This window comes from Elgaria multicarinata, chromosome 2 (assembly GCF_023053635.1).
Source record: "Elgaria multicarinata webbii isolate HBS135686 ecotype San Diego chromosome 2, rElgMul1.1.pri, whole genome shotgun sequence".
Lineage (NCBI taxonomy): Eukaryota > Metazoa > Chordata > Lepidosauria > Squamata > Anguidae > Elgaria > Elgaria multicarinata.
The window spans coordinates 97276564-97291859 of NC_086172.1; the positions used below are offsets into that span (position 1 = coordinate 97276564).

At 38.7% G+C, this 15296-nt stretch overlaps 1 protein-coding gene across 1 annotated transcript in view; it reads right to left on the reverse strand.

Moving 5' to 3' along the window:
• Window positions 1–15296, reverse strand: part of SBF2 (SET binding factor 2) — a 274874-nt gene that overhangs the window by 101288 nt on the left and 158290 nt on the right. Inside the window, exons 7-15 of the mRNA XM_063117284.1 lie at window positions 14139–14271; window positions 11205–11313; window positions 8997–9110; window positions 8245–8322; window positions 5687–5800; window positions 4562–4690; window positions 3428–3526; window positions 1830–2034; window positions 171–280 (exon numbers count right to left, since the gene is read on the reverse strand). Coding sequence (XP_062973354.1) covers window positions 171–280; window positions 1830–2034; window positions 3428–3526; window positions 4562–4690; window positions 5687–5800; window positions 8245–8322; window positions 8997–9110; window positions 11205–11313; window positions 14139–14271 — 1091 coding nt within the window. The remainder of the gene's footprint in view (window positions 1–170; window positions 281–1829; window positions 2035–3427; window positions 3527–4561; window positions 4691–5686; window positions 5801–8244; window positions 8323–8996; window positions 9111–11204; window positions 11314–14138; window positions 14272–15296) is intronic.

Here is a 15296-nt window from a genome sequence, read left to right on the forward strand (position 1 = left end):
TGGTACCTCAATCACTTTCAATCTGATTTACCAAATTGACCCAAAAGAACAATGAATACATGAAAATAGGACTAAAATCTGGCAAGACTGGTAAAGAGGTCAATCATTTAACATGTATGAGTTTAACTTGGAAATGTTTCTCAAACAGTTTAGCAAAAAACATTTATTACCTTTTCAGTCTCCAAAATTTTATTTTCAAATATAAAAGAGATGCAGTTTCTAACAACTTCCAGCCTTTGTGCACTGTTGAAAACCGTGCTTGCCTTTTCTACTATGGAAACTAACAAAGAAAGAAGTAGAAACATATGTGAAACAATTTATTTTAAAAACCACCATCACTAAAGAGCTATTCCATTATAAACATTCCTAAGATGATTCCTAGGATATCTTTGTTTTATTTTGCTACATTTGTCTTCATTAGATGTACAGAACAGATACAGGGATGTTTACTACATAACCCTTTTACTTCACAGGCAAATACATCATTGATATCTGATCAAATTTTTCTTGAGAGAGAAAGCTGTGAAAGTACAACTGTGAGAAACACAATGACAGAATGTAAAATCCACATTAATTTGGCAGGAAATAACGATAAGCACGACCAAACAGAAATCTGGCTGATGAATTTTCTCAGAAAAATCCCTGTGAACATTGACATTACAAGCTAACATTTGTCATGTGTATTCCTTTACAGAAGTGTGATAAGGCAGATATAACCCAGGATGTCTCCAATTCCAGCAGTGGTGCATGAAAAGGGGGCGGGGCTGGTGCCAAGCCAGTTGCATGTCTTGAGGAACATAACTGACTCCAGTGGAATGGAAAGAGCAGATCCCTGGCAGATCTGCCTGCATCTTCACAGATACCACTCACTGTTGGAACCAAGGTACGCCCACTGGCCTCAAGTGCAAAAACCACCCTATAACACACATGCAATTATACCACTGTACAGTAGACAGCACTCAACAGTTAAAAGTAAGTCAGCAAGTGGTATTGTTTGAAACCAGTTAATGTACCGCTACTACTGCTGTCAAGTATAAAGAAGGGGTGGCTAGTTGGTGGGGGAGTTATCAGTTGAAATTGCACAAGGAGTATAGGAAACTAAAAGCACTATGGTGGGTTTACTTATTTTAAAAAGTTCTATACCTCAGCACAGGTTACAGGGCAGTTTGCTATCTAGTGAAACTTCCTTGCTTGAACATGGGGAATTATGACTGTTGGCTATTATACAATGGGGATAGGGTGTTGAAACTAATATATTTACTTTGAGCACTTTTACAGAAGATGGGATACAACTATATTAACCAACAAAAGCAAACATATGAATTTCGTTACACAGAGCACATCAAAATATACAAGGGGGCCTGGGTCCAGGATCTGGTTTCTGCAAGAGGAATGGGCCTTACATGAATGAAAGAGTTCTGCTCATAGTGAATTCCTCCATTCACTTTTTTGGGTTACCCTCCTCCTGCCCTCCCACCTGAGCTCACTCTATTTAGCAGGATCTCCTGACTCTCTGTGCAGAATTTTTAGGAGGCTAGAGGATCTGCCATGGGAAGGAGGGGGCACGGAAGTCCATTTCTGCCAGTGCCATTGATCCAGCGTAAATTGGATCCAACCCAAGCATAAGAACCCAAAGATATTTGAGAACAGACCATAGCCACTGACAGTGTCAACTATATTCTTATTTTTAAAAGAATTTTCAGTGGTCTTGTTTCAATGGGCAAAGAGTGTTTTTTTCTTTTAAAAGGCATTTGGAGCACTCGAGAAAAATCATGAAGAATACAGTGAAATAGCTATAACTGAATGAAACAAAGAGATGATTCTCATACCAACAGGTGGACCAGCAGGAACAACACATTTCCTTTCCACACGAGAAGCAGGTGGTGCACTTTGGTTTTTAACCAAGCCTTCCTGGATTAGATCTTGAACCTGAGTCTCATTAATCTTGGGGAAGGGAAGTACATGAACACGCAGATGAGATCCTTCTGTAGGTCGTGGTACTTTCTGGAATGCCATGTGAGGATTTGGATTTTCCTGCAATCAAAACATAAGAACGTAAGAACATAAGAACAGCCCTACTGGATCAGACCAAGGTTCCATCTAGTCCAGCATTCTGTTCACACAGTGGCCAACCAGCCATCGCCCAGGGACTAACAAGGCAGGACATGGCGCAACAGCACCCTCCAACCCATGTTCCCCAGCAACTGGTGCACACGGGCTTACTGCCTTGAATACCAAGGAAACCACCGAAGTGTCAGTGGTTAAGCAAAAGGTGGTGGGGCCAGAGGAAGGGTATGGCCATCTCGGGGACCTCAGGAGCTCAACTGGGTCCCCAGGAGGGCCAGGTTTGGCCCTGAAATTCTAAAGCCCTGGTCTACTGCATACTCAATACGATTTAAAAGAAAGTGGCACATGCCCCTTTGTCACCCTGCCAATATGGCTAGGGTGGGGGCAGGCTTTTGCAGGCAGGGAGAGAGTAAAGGATGACCTACCTTTCCAGCACTTCAACAAGGTGAGGAGTGGGCAAGGCTGGCTTTTAAAAGTAAGCCCTGCACGCATCCCAGGCCTCTTTTGTTTGCCTCCCACCCTCCCTTTATCTAGTATGGGACTAGCCAGTTGCCTCCTTTGCAAAGCGGGCTGAGTAGGAATTTTGCCAGACATGGATTGGCTTTAGAGTACAGGTTTTCGCTTACTCCATACTGGAACCTAAACTCAGCTGAGGGTGGGTAAATAGGTCAAATGAATCGGGGGCAGGGTTGTGTGGGAATCTTAGGATATCAGATGAGGTTGGTGAGCACTTGTTGGGCACCTTTATGGTGTTCAGCAGATTCTGAGGCCTGGTCCTCGGGGGCTAAGTGGCTCTTGACCCAGGATAAGGCTTGCCTTTGGGGACCTCACTGTCTCACCTACTCGGTGTTGAGCGGTGCCGGGTGCGGGTGACATGGGGTGGTTTCCCCCAAGCACACACATGTAGTATAAGCAAGGGTGAAACCCGGCTCCTGGATTGGCCGAGTGGCTCAAACATAATGCAGGCTAGTGGCCTGGAGTCAGAGTCATTAGTTTCCTGCACTTTCACATTCAGATTGAGGGAGAGGTGAATTACCCAATTTAAATAATGAGGCCCTAGTTTACCCAAGCTCTGTGTCGTAATTTCCTCACTTCTTCCTCTATCCGCAATTGAATCAGTTTTAAAACTAATGTGATTTGGCTTCATAGAATCATAGAATAGTAGAGTTGGAAGGGGCTTATCCCCTGCTTCATTGTGCATAGGTCTGTAGCTAGGTTCTATAACTTTTAAATAACTTCATATACAATCTCAACATACATTTCAAGGCTAAAGCAATCACCATTTCAATTTCAATAGCTTCAAAATTTAAAGTGAATTATTATTCAATCACACTGTAGTATCTGAATACATTGTACTTACATTTTTGAACAGCTGCTCTGCAAGTTCCCTGACATGCTTTAACATTTTTGATGAATTGCTTTCTTCAGATTTAATTCTCTCTACTTCAAATGCTACCAACTTAAAAAAAAATAACATGTTTAGTTGATAGAAAATAACTTTCCATACAGTAAAAGTGTATCATAAGTGGATCATAAAAATAATTTTAGCATATAAAAAGATATATCTCAGTGTATTTAGTATATCATACAGGATCTCTTATTTCACTTTTGTGGGAACCTACACTGATTGAACTTAAATTCTAGTTGTAGGATAATAGAGCTGATAAACTATTTCCCATCTAGTGCTCTAGTTCTGTAAGAGGATTTTGATGTATGCCATAAATTATGGTATTAAATATCATAATTTATATATAACTTTTAATATGCTAAACTCTTTTCAATTTCTGTTTCGAACTTATGCTATATTTTTAATGTTACAGACATGTCATGTCAAAATCAATTCAGTTTTGTGCATATTATTGTATTAAGAATTCAGAAGTACAAACAGCAATCAAGTAGTAATAAACAAGGAATAATCATTCAAGTTTAAATCTTTTTGTATAGGGAAAAACATAAAATGTACAACACTGGTCATGCCAGTTATTAAGATCCAAATCTTTTCTTCAGGGGAGGAGGTGGAAATTTACCTAGTTTTGTATGCCCACTCTACGTTGCAAATCCCCATAAATAATGCCATATAGAAAGATTTGTAGGAGTATGAAAAAAGATGGATAGAATACTGCCATTTTTTAAAAGGCTCTAAAAGGACTATAATGCACAAAAGTTATTTTTATTATTTATTACGCCAGTAAATATTCCCAGTGGGGTTTGTCCCTTTGCTTCAAACATAAATGTTATTATTTTACAGTAAGTATCTTCAGCAGAGTAATTCCCAGTAGTTTTAATAAAATCATTTGAACACAAAAAGTAATATCTGGGCATAATGAGTGTTTTATAGCTAATCCACTGAAATATATTTCACAGCAATATACTGTATTTCATTACATGACAGCAGCATCAATCTCTTGACAGAAACAAAAAAGTTCAGTGCAACACATTTCTCTCTCTCTCTCTCTCTCTAATTTTCATGTTTGTCTTTAAAAAATGCTTGTACCTCATCAAAGAGATCGCAGGATCGGTAAGGAGGACCTCTCTCTGACACAAAACCAGCAAATGCCATTCCATTCAGAACTTTGGTAAGGAAATCATTCTCGATCAAGCCTCGCTGGCCCAAGAAGGCTGCCTGCAGATATAAGTAAATCTTAACCACAGAAATACATTTTTTATATCAAATGAGGCAATAAAGATAGCAACAATAGAATGTAAAATATAAAAGGAAAGAATGAGTGTCTAATGCTTTTAATAAAACCAAACCCTGAACTAACATAGCACCAAGGTTATTGTCAACAGAAAAGTTTCCATCAACACACACACATACTCATTCCAAATATGCTTGGAATGCATTCAGAAGTCTGTTTTCTTTCAGCAAAAATAAATTATGCAAGGTAAAATGTAACTTAGCTATATACTAAATCCATATAACAGCTGGTAGGTAAGCAACCTACCTGGTATCAAAACAAAGTTAGATTAAGTTAGAAAGATTAGTATTTTCAATCTGGTGTGATCTGCTTTTTAGCTCATCTAATATGTTGTGTGTCCTGATCCCCCCCACACACACCATTTAACTTTTCTCTAGGCATCAGAGCTTGAGATGGGACAAGTGAAGGTGGAATGCTGGGTGGGATGGACTTTTAGAAGATGGAAAAACAACATAGTAGATGAGTTCTTTTAATGTACAAAATCCTGTTGAGGTAAAAAAGGATTTCCCCCCATGGTCAGATAGAAACTAGCATTTCCTAGCCTCTGTTTATTTTTCCTTATGGAGCATATTTTGGATCACATGCTGGAGCCATCTGGATTATTTTACAAAACTATTCATGAATTAACATCTAACATGATGCACATTATTCATGCCTAGCATTTGCTAGTGTCACACTATTATCACCTGAACGTTATAGGGATTTTTTGAAGGATTTACGTATTGTAGGATTCCTACTTTATAGGGCAAACAGGCAGCAAGGTGATCACCAGAAGATGTACCAAACTGGTCTACCTTGGAATATTGACTATATAATAATATTGTTCAAAGCAGCTGTTGCACTAATAATTATAAGATTGCGTATTTTAATGTTTTTTAAAGATTAAAATATATACAATCATCTAGAAACTTTGCTTTTACCTTGTGGAAGTTTATGACAGGTTCTGAATGAATCCTGATCAGCTGAAGACAAGATCTGTATCCTTGGAAAAGCTGTGCAAATAACCTAAGAAAGACTCCTCGCACCTCTTTATCCTGAGAAAACCAAGCAAATTGAGCGCTACTATCTTCTCTTAAAACACAAACCAAGAAATATTCATAAGCCCTTTCGTTTTTTTACACATAAAATTCTCAAGAAGGACAGAAATCAGGATATAAATTAAAAATATAAATGTATTCCATATGAATTTCAGTAACACAATAAAACCTATGGTCAGAGTATGACATCTTTATGGACCAGAGAGCGTTCAGAAAGATTATCCTTGTATTTCACATTAGCTCTTGAAAGGTATAAGTTTATTCATTTTCTAATAAATTTCCCTAAAATTAACCAAAACTACTTCTGGGCACTCCTTTCCAAAATGGATGGAATCACAAACAACAAGCCCAGAAACACCTAAGGTGTTTCACTGCCACTTCCTAAGGCATCAGAGCTGCCTAATGTTTAGTTTAAGCCATCAATGAGTCACAACGCTTCTTATGGGGACAAGCTTTGTTGATGGTGCAGTGGTGATTGAGGTAAGGGTTATCAGAGCTCAAAGCTGAAATTCCTTTGGGAGGAAGTAATGGAACTCACTACATCAGCTTCAACTGCAGGTCAAAGGGTGCATCAGGCAACACCAACAGTTAAAGGAGCTGCTGATAGTAAAGCTGCAAGAAGTCATATGACTGAGCCTTGGATCCAGAGGGAGAGGCGGGTACTCCTACTCTATTATTATTATTATTATTATTATTATTATTATTATTATTATTATTATTCCTGTGACCACAGTTCTCTGGTGGTGCAGCATAGCACAGCTAATATTGCCTGTTCTGGATGGGATTGCACTCCCTGTGAAAGGTCAGGTTCATAGTTTGGGGGTATTCTTAGATCCATCTCTGTTGCTGGAGGCTCAAGTGGCTGCAGCGGCTCAGAGTGCCTTTTACCAGCTTCGCCTAGTTCGCAAGCTACAACCTCTCCTGGACAGGGACAGCTTGGCCATGATGGTACAAGCATTAGTAACCTCAAGATTGGATTACTATTGCAATGTGCTCTATGTGGGGCTGCCCTTAAAGCTGCTCCGGAAGCTGGAGCTAGTGCAGAATGCTAAAGCTTGTCTGTTGTCTGGAGCTGCGCCTTTCAAGCATGTAACTCTACCGGGCCAGGTTTAAGGTTCTTGTACTACTATACAAAGCCCTAAACAACTTGGGACCAGAATACCTGAGAGAGCACCTTCTCCCCTATCAACCTGCCCAGTCACTGAGGTCATCTGAGGTCCTGGTCCTGGTGATTCCACATAGACCTGTCCTCTGATTAGAGTCCACCAGGGGAAGAGCCTTCAGTGTGCCCCCCCCCCACCGGTACTATGGAATTCCCTGCCTCTGGAGGTCAAGCAGGTGCCAACTTTGTATTCCTTCCAGCACCTCCTGAAAACGTCATTGTTCCAGGAAGGCGTCCCTTAGTGGCCAGCTGTGGTTTATTTTTCACTTTGTTTCTTTTAAAATGTACTTTTAATCTGCTTTTAATTCTAGTTTGTTTGTTTTTTGTCCACTGCTCTGAAATTCTGAATGGGGAGCAGTATATAATTTTGTAAGTAAGTAAATAAATAAATAAATAAAATTGACATCCAAGAATTATAACTATGCATGCATGTTATAACTCAACCATTAAGAACTGTAGGCTCATTAGATTTGGTACACCTAAGCTCATTTTGGTGAGGCACAAATGATTCCTTTTCTCAGTGAGTTTGCATTGGTGCTAAACTGCAAACAAGTTGTATCACTGAATAACCTCAAGAACCTTCAGTTTAACAGGCCACATTTTAGAGATTAAAAATTGGTGAAACTTTACCATACTTAGTGAAAGATAATGAGAAATATTTGGAAAGAATACAGTAAAGCTAATCAGAAATACAGATTAATTTACTGAAGTGAAAGGAAAACATTGACTGGGTTCAGACAACACAATAACCAATGGTGCTTTAAATAGTCAACGGTTGGTTATTTAACGCATCATGGGCTATTGCGTTGCATGGTGGGAGTTTTTTAACCAACGGTTGGTTATTTGGCCAAAATATGTAATAAATATGTAACAAATAAATAAAATAACCCATGCAAAGAACCAACGCTGTGCAGAGTTGGCTATTTGAACTACCGTTAGTTACTGTGTTGTGTGGTGGGCACCACTGATTATTGCATCTGCCACTGTCTCATAAGGCAAGAGTGGTCAAAGCAGTAGCTGCCAGCGGCAATGACTAACAGGAGGACTGGAGTGGGGAGAGAGGGCAGGGGATGAGTGAGACAATTCAGCATGGACTGAAGTCAACTCAATGCTGATCCTAATTCACACCACGGTCGATAACTATCCTGTTGTGTGGGGAGTACCCCCTAGATAAACAACTGTTGAGTTGATTATTACCCCACCGTTGACTATTGCGTTGTCCAAATGCAGCATCTCCCCCCTCCCCCAGTTTATTACAGTTACAAACACTCTTTCTTACCAACATTTTGGACTGAGATAGAGCTGTTCGAGGAGGAGGAAATGCATAATCTGCTGTTTCCAAATCTGGATGTAAAACCTACAATTTCAAAAACAAAATTTCAAAGCAAGCACTTTGTTGGCAACATTGTCTGAGGCTTATTTTTCTAAATATAGACTGTACTACAAATATATTTCATATCAAATCCTACAGGAAAAAGTTTGCATCCTACTTAGCCCCTTATTTGCCCCTTTTCACAGAAGGAAGAGCCAACACCCAGAGAAAAAGGCATGAGGAAACAAAGTACTAACCAACAATAAAAAACAACTATACACCACCAACAAAAAAGGCAATCTGCCTTTGAAGCCTGCAAAGGGGAAGCACGACAGACGCTGCTGAAGGTGTATAACAAAGGTTATAAAACAAATATAAGTTTCCTTTACAATTTCTCAGAAAACAGACATTTGAGTTCGTTTTAATAATGCTTGATCTATGCTCGCCTAGCATATTTGCCTTTTTAGCAACATATGGAAAATATTTTATCTAGTTTTAATACTTTCTTCTACTCAAGAATATGATTCTAACTTTGAACAAATTTTCCGTTGCTGAAAAAAAGCAATACAATTAATATTTAAAATCAAAGTGGCTGTCATGATAATTATATATGTCTAATAATATCAATATTAGTCAATTAAGTTGGGAAGAAGAGAAAAAAAGAGAAGCATTAGAGACAGTTACATGGGAAATTATCTATAATCAGGAATCAGACTTACTAGAGAAAGAGCAGTTTGAGTTTGATAAAGCAGTGGTTCTGGGAGCTGGGACAGATGAATACATTCAGGAATTTTAATTGTACCACCATCCAGGTCTGCTATGATTACATCTAACTGAAAGACATATATAAAATGTTTATTCATTTGTGTAACATTTGACATTGTGAAGGTGAACACAAGCAGAACATCGAAACAGCAATTGAAAAATCACATGGGAGGTGAAGAATATGGAGCCTTGACTCCTCATAGCAGTGCATAGCTTGAAGGACAACTGAAGTATTGATTTTGAATAGAGATGCAACATGTAGTTAACTACTTGGTTAGATCAATTAAAACACCCTGATTGATTAAAATGCTTCTAATTAATCAGGTCATAATGACAAAATTGTACAGCTCATCTGACACAGAAAATAATGGGTTGCATTTCTGAGAATGGAAAGGTTTTTTCTATTTGCAAAAGGGACTGACGAGGGGCCTTCATGGTGCTGCTTCAGCCCTTCATTCCCTTAAAAACCCATGGCATCGCAGCTGCGGGATGGAACTGTTAATCTCCACAGTAGAAGGGAGCGTGGGCCTTCTGGTTGTCATTTGGCTCGCTAAGCCCACCCTCCGCCTGGCCTTCCCACATTTCTGGTGACCTATCGGTGGTTGCGATCTGCCCCCAGAATGCCCCCAGCCTGAAACCAAAGCAAGATCACCACCGACAGATGAGAAAATGCGGTGGTGACGTCGACTTTTTAAAATACCCCGTGATGGCTGCAAGTTGGCAGCTGCATCATATAATCGACACAGCACCGCTGCGCATCCACCATGGGGTAAATAGGGTGTATAGACAAGCTGCATGTTCCAGTGGAGGCTGCTGGAGGACGGGCAGGGCAAGAATTTTGATTAATTGCCCGTTTCCCCTGCAGCCTCTAGTGCCACCACCATACTATTCTGGCGGGTCCCTTGATGTTCCAAAGTAGGGTTTTGGGGGGCACAAGGGTTTGCAGGCAGAAAGGGAAACTGACAAAAACTGCCTGACAATTTTTCAAACTGGATTTTTAGATGTGATCAGCAACCACAGTTACACAAGGAATTCATGTGGTCCACCAAATGCTGCTTCCGTACAATCCCGTCAATTTCAGTGGGGTTTACATTAAAGCAACCTCTGCTTGATTGAGCCTATCTTCCAGCCTTACATGGCTGTTGAATCATAGAATCGTAGAATAGCAAAGTTGGAAGGGGCCTACAAGGCCATCGAGTCCAACCCCCTGCTCAATGCAGGAATCCACCCTAAAGCATCCCTGACAGATGGTTGTCCAGCTGCCTCTTGAAGGCCTCTAGTGTGGGAGGGCCCACAACCTCCCTAGGTAACTGATTCCACCGTCACACTGCTCTAACAGTCAGGAAGTTTTTCCTGATGTCCAGCTGGAATCTGGCTTTCTTTAACTTGAGCCCATTATTCTGTGTCCTGCACTCTGGGAGGATCAAGAAGAGATCCTGGCCCTCTTCTGTGTGACAACCTTTCAAGTATTTGAAGAGTGCTATCATGTCTCCCCTCAATCTTCTCTTCTCCAGGTTAAACATGCCCAGTTCTTTCAGTCTCTCTTCATAGGGCTTTGTATCCAGACCCCTGATCATCCTGGTTGCCCTCCTCTGAACATGCTCCAGCTTGTCTGCATCCTTCTTGAATTGTGGAGCCCAGAACTGGACGCAATACTCTAGATGAGGCCTAACCAGGGCCGAATAGAGAGGAACCAGTACCTCACGTGATTTGTAAGCTATACTTCTATTAATGCAGCCCAAAATAGCATTTGTCTTTCTTGCAGCCATATCGCACTGTTGGCTCATATTCAGCTTGTGATCTACAACAATTCCAAGATTCTTCTCATTTGTAGTATTGCTGAGCCAAGTATCCCCCATCTTGTAACTGTGCATTTGGTTTCTATTTCCTAGATGAAAAAAGTTAGCAGGCTGTCTGTAGCACAGTTGTCTTTATATCATATTATTAATTTTACTTCCAAAGACACTGGGTGTTTCTTTCTTTGTTTTGAAAAATAAATATATCAATAGTGATCACATCTTCCTGTTTGGTATTTTTACTCATATTTATGGGATGTCTAACAGTATCGATAATTTATCCACTTGCTTATTACTTTAATTATGCTTAACAATTTCTCTGTATTATAACTTTAACATAGACAAAATCTAGTTGAATATACTCACAAGTTCATGAATGTCATTACGGAAGACAGAATGCACACCAATAATAAAAGGTGTGGGTGAACTGAGAACTTCCAGGAGCTGTGCTGGGAGAATTGGAATGTAGGGGTAACTGGAAAGAAAGTGAAGGGAAAAATAAACAAGTCCAGCAACTGTATTTAGTTGAAAACCAAGCTTTACATGAAGTAACTTCCTTGCAATTTCCCAAAGACACCCTCCTATCTTGTTTTTAAACCCACCATTTCCATTGTAGCAACTAAAGCCCATTTATAGCACTGCTATTTGGCATGTGTGTTTTTTCTTGTCTAAAGACACACACATTGTCTAACAAGATTTTTCTGTGTACCATTTAAGGTGACAGCTGAACATAATATATGCTCTTTCATAAGATGCTTCAAGTACTATATTTTACTATCTACATGACTGAAAGCACAATTCTCTTAATAACGGATACCTGGAACCAAACCATGGCAGATTGCAAGCAATCTACAGATATCGCTTGATTAAGGCAATGTATTTAAAATTACTTTTTTCCAATCCAAGATAATTTATCTAGAAGAACTACAGATAATCTGAAATCACCACCTAAATTTCAACAGGAAATGTTAGTTCAAAATTTCTAAAATCAAGACTGTTAGTACACTAGCTAAATCTGCATTTTACTGACAACCCCATATAGTGAATTTGAAACAGATCTACATAGAGAATATAATGAAGTTATTTCAATAATATACAGCTTGTTAACATTAAATTTAATAATATCAACTATGCAATTAACTTATATTCATTTAAGTAAGAAGAATTCCAAAGCTCTGTTAATGGTGATATGTGGTACTTGGATGTCTTAATAGATTGGTATGTAATTCATGAATTTCATAAGAAATTTCATAAGATTTCATTATCATTGTGTATGCACTTCCAAATCCAAAATGCTGCTAATGCATCTCCTGGACACCCATTATGGATACAGTTATGCACATATAATACGATCTGATGAAACTGCATATTGGGCCGTATAAAAATGTAATAAATAAATAAATCTGATGAATGAAGTTGGTGGAGGAGGACTTTAGGGACATGATAGTGGTATTCCACTACAATGGAAAGGACACAGCTCCTCTGTTGTCACAGAGAATGATGGTCTCCTTGTCACTTCAAGGCAGAGGGAAGCAATTCCTCAGAATAGACATTCTTAGGAGGATGAACAGATATCCTCTTGTGTCAAGAATATACCTTCGGGGGTGGGGACTCATGGTAATGGGTGACTCAATCGTAGACATAGGCAACTGGATTTATGAAAGATGTGTACACCACATGGTGACTTGCCTGCTTGGTACAAAGGTTGTGGATGTCATGCAACATGCCTGCTCGATAGTGCTGGGGTGGAGTCAGCAATCATAGTGGATATCAGCAGCAATGACATGGGGAAATGTAGGTCTGAGCTTCTGGAAGCCAAATGTAGGTTGCTAGGTCGGAGGTTAAAACTCAGGCCCTCCAAGGTAGCCTTCTCTGAAATTCTAACTGTTCCATGTACAGAGCTAGCTAGGCCAAAGAAGCTGAGGGTCCAAATATATGGATGGGACAGTGGTGTGGGGAGGAGGGGTTTAGATTTGTAAGGCACTGAAGTACATTTTGGGACAAACCAAACCTATACAATTGGGATGTGCTCCACTTGAACCAGATTGGAACCAGACTGCCTGCATTTAACATCCAAAGGGTGGCATAGCATCTTTTAATCTATAAGTGAAAAATTGCCAAGGAAGTTTAATACAGGCACATTTGATTTCAAAAGAGGAAAGTTCTAAAAATGAGGGAATTGGTAAAAACGAAGTTCAAAGGGAGAGTCAAGGAGGTCAAATCTTTCCATAATGTACATTGATGGTGCTATATAAATAATAATAATAATAATAATAATAATAATAATAATAATAATGCTTGGGGATTACTCAAGCCACAACAATAGCCCCTCAATTAGGATGAATATCACATGTCAGGAAAAGAAGCACAAAGTCTACAATGTTATCAGCATGGTGAAGGAACAGTGTCAAGAAAATTATTTGGGAGGGTGGGGAGGGGGGAAAGGTTTCCTTCAAAAAAAAAGTGTTGTCCAACTGAGGACAGCAAAGAACACAAATCTGCAGAAAATAAATATAAGCAGACAATAACCGGGGGGGGAGGGGGCAAAAAAGGATTTTTTTGGCATATTGTTTTAACTGCTTTTACTGCTTTTAAATTATATATTGTTTTAACTTGGTTCATGGTTTAATTTGTTTTTAACTGTGCGTATTTATTGTTTTATGTTGTATGCTTTTATCTGTACGCCGCAAATTAAACCAATAACTAAAAAAAAATCCTTAAATATAGCAGAAGCTCCAAACCAGCTAGGGAGGCAGTTTGGACTGATAGATGACAAAGGAATTAAAGGAGTACTAAAGAAGAATCTAATATACATCAGCAGTATTTCTTTAAATAATCCTTACATTTCCATGCGCTGAAAAATTTACTTTTCATGCTATTTTCAATTCTAGCTTTTGGATGAAGAATGTAATGCTGTTTATGGATGTTTTTCAATGTTATAAAACTTATCAAAACATTATCTTACAATTACCAATTTCTTTGAATAATGTATCTGAAAATATGTTTCAATATGGTATCCAAATTCAAATTCTCAAAATGTCAGCTGCAATGCTGAATCTTACATGAGAAGATTTCTATGAGCATGCTTTGAATTGTCTTCGAAATGTGTTAAAAGAAACTAAGTTGAATGATGAAATATATGCAGCAACTTTTTTGTTCTGCAAAATTTCTCTAAAAGCACTTGATTTTTAACCAATTGACTGGGGTCCTAACTGCAGAAAGACAACACGTACATAAGAATGGCTCACATTAACATGGATTTGGTACTCCCCAGTGTCAAAGTTGTACAATAAAGCTTACCTATACTTGAGAGGAAACATTAAAGACTCTAATGCTCTACATGCATCACTCAGTCTTTGGAAGCTTGCAGAATGAAAGAGGACCTTGTTTTCTGTAAGGACTGCACAGAACAGACTCAGCACATTTTGAATTCCTTAAAAAAGAAAACACACATGTTAAAATATATAAATACACCGCCAAAACAGAAGAATGAAAGTTAAATGAAATAATTAACATTCTTGGAATCACTTTAGGAAAATCTGCGGTAAGAGTACAATATGGGGAGTTTCTCTTTTCCATGACTATTAATTTGTTTCTTTTCTTTCCCTTTTTAAAGGCTGGCCCACTGCTCTATGATTATTTCCCTATGGCTGGAATATTAGATCTCTTTCAGGATATTTAATCCTTTTTTCCCAACAGTGCTCAATAATGACCTCAAATGGCATTTTGTACAAGTATTTTATGCATCCAAGAGCCAGGCAAGTGCTTAACTTACCAACCAAGCTTAACGTATCTACCTTTACATAACATGTCTCTGAATACATCAGGCTACTAGTGCTGGGAAAAGAACACAAAATGTCTACCCAAATATAACTATTAAATCTAAAGTGGAAGTTATGACTCATCAGAGAAGCCAATACAGGTTATGCAAGAAACTAGAAGATTAGAAGGCTGAAAAAACTAATCAAGTTTTAAATGAATGTGTTAATGAACCAAATGCTGCTAAGAATTTCTTTTAATTGTGTACTGCCCAGAGAGCTTCGGGAGGTGCCACTACATTTATAAAAATGTAATAAATAAATAAATAAGGCAGAAGGGAGTTTGTTTTAGTTACAAATAAACCTATGCAATGGCCAAATGTATGCAAGCATTTTAAGCCCTGAAGTCCCTTCTAAGAATCTACTACTTGTTTCTTTGCTGGGATTTATTTTATTTTCAGAGATTGGAAGTTGACTTGAGAGTTAAGTGCATAATGCACTGCATATGGTAGTTGTCAGGCGTGATCGTGTTTGATAACATTTCATTTACACTTTGTGATTCTGAACACATTTATGTGAAATCACGTTCATTTCAATGAAATTCAACTGCTTAGCCTCAGTGATCTTTTAAGGCTCCATGTATATGTTAACATGTTGACAAGAACCACTGACATCACATTACTATATATAGTTTGTTCAA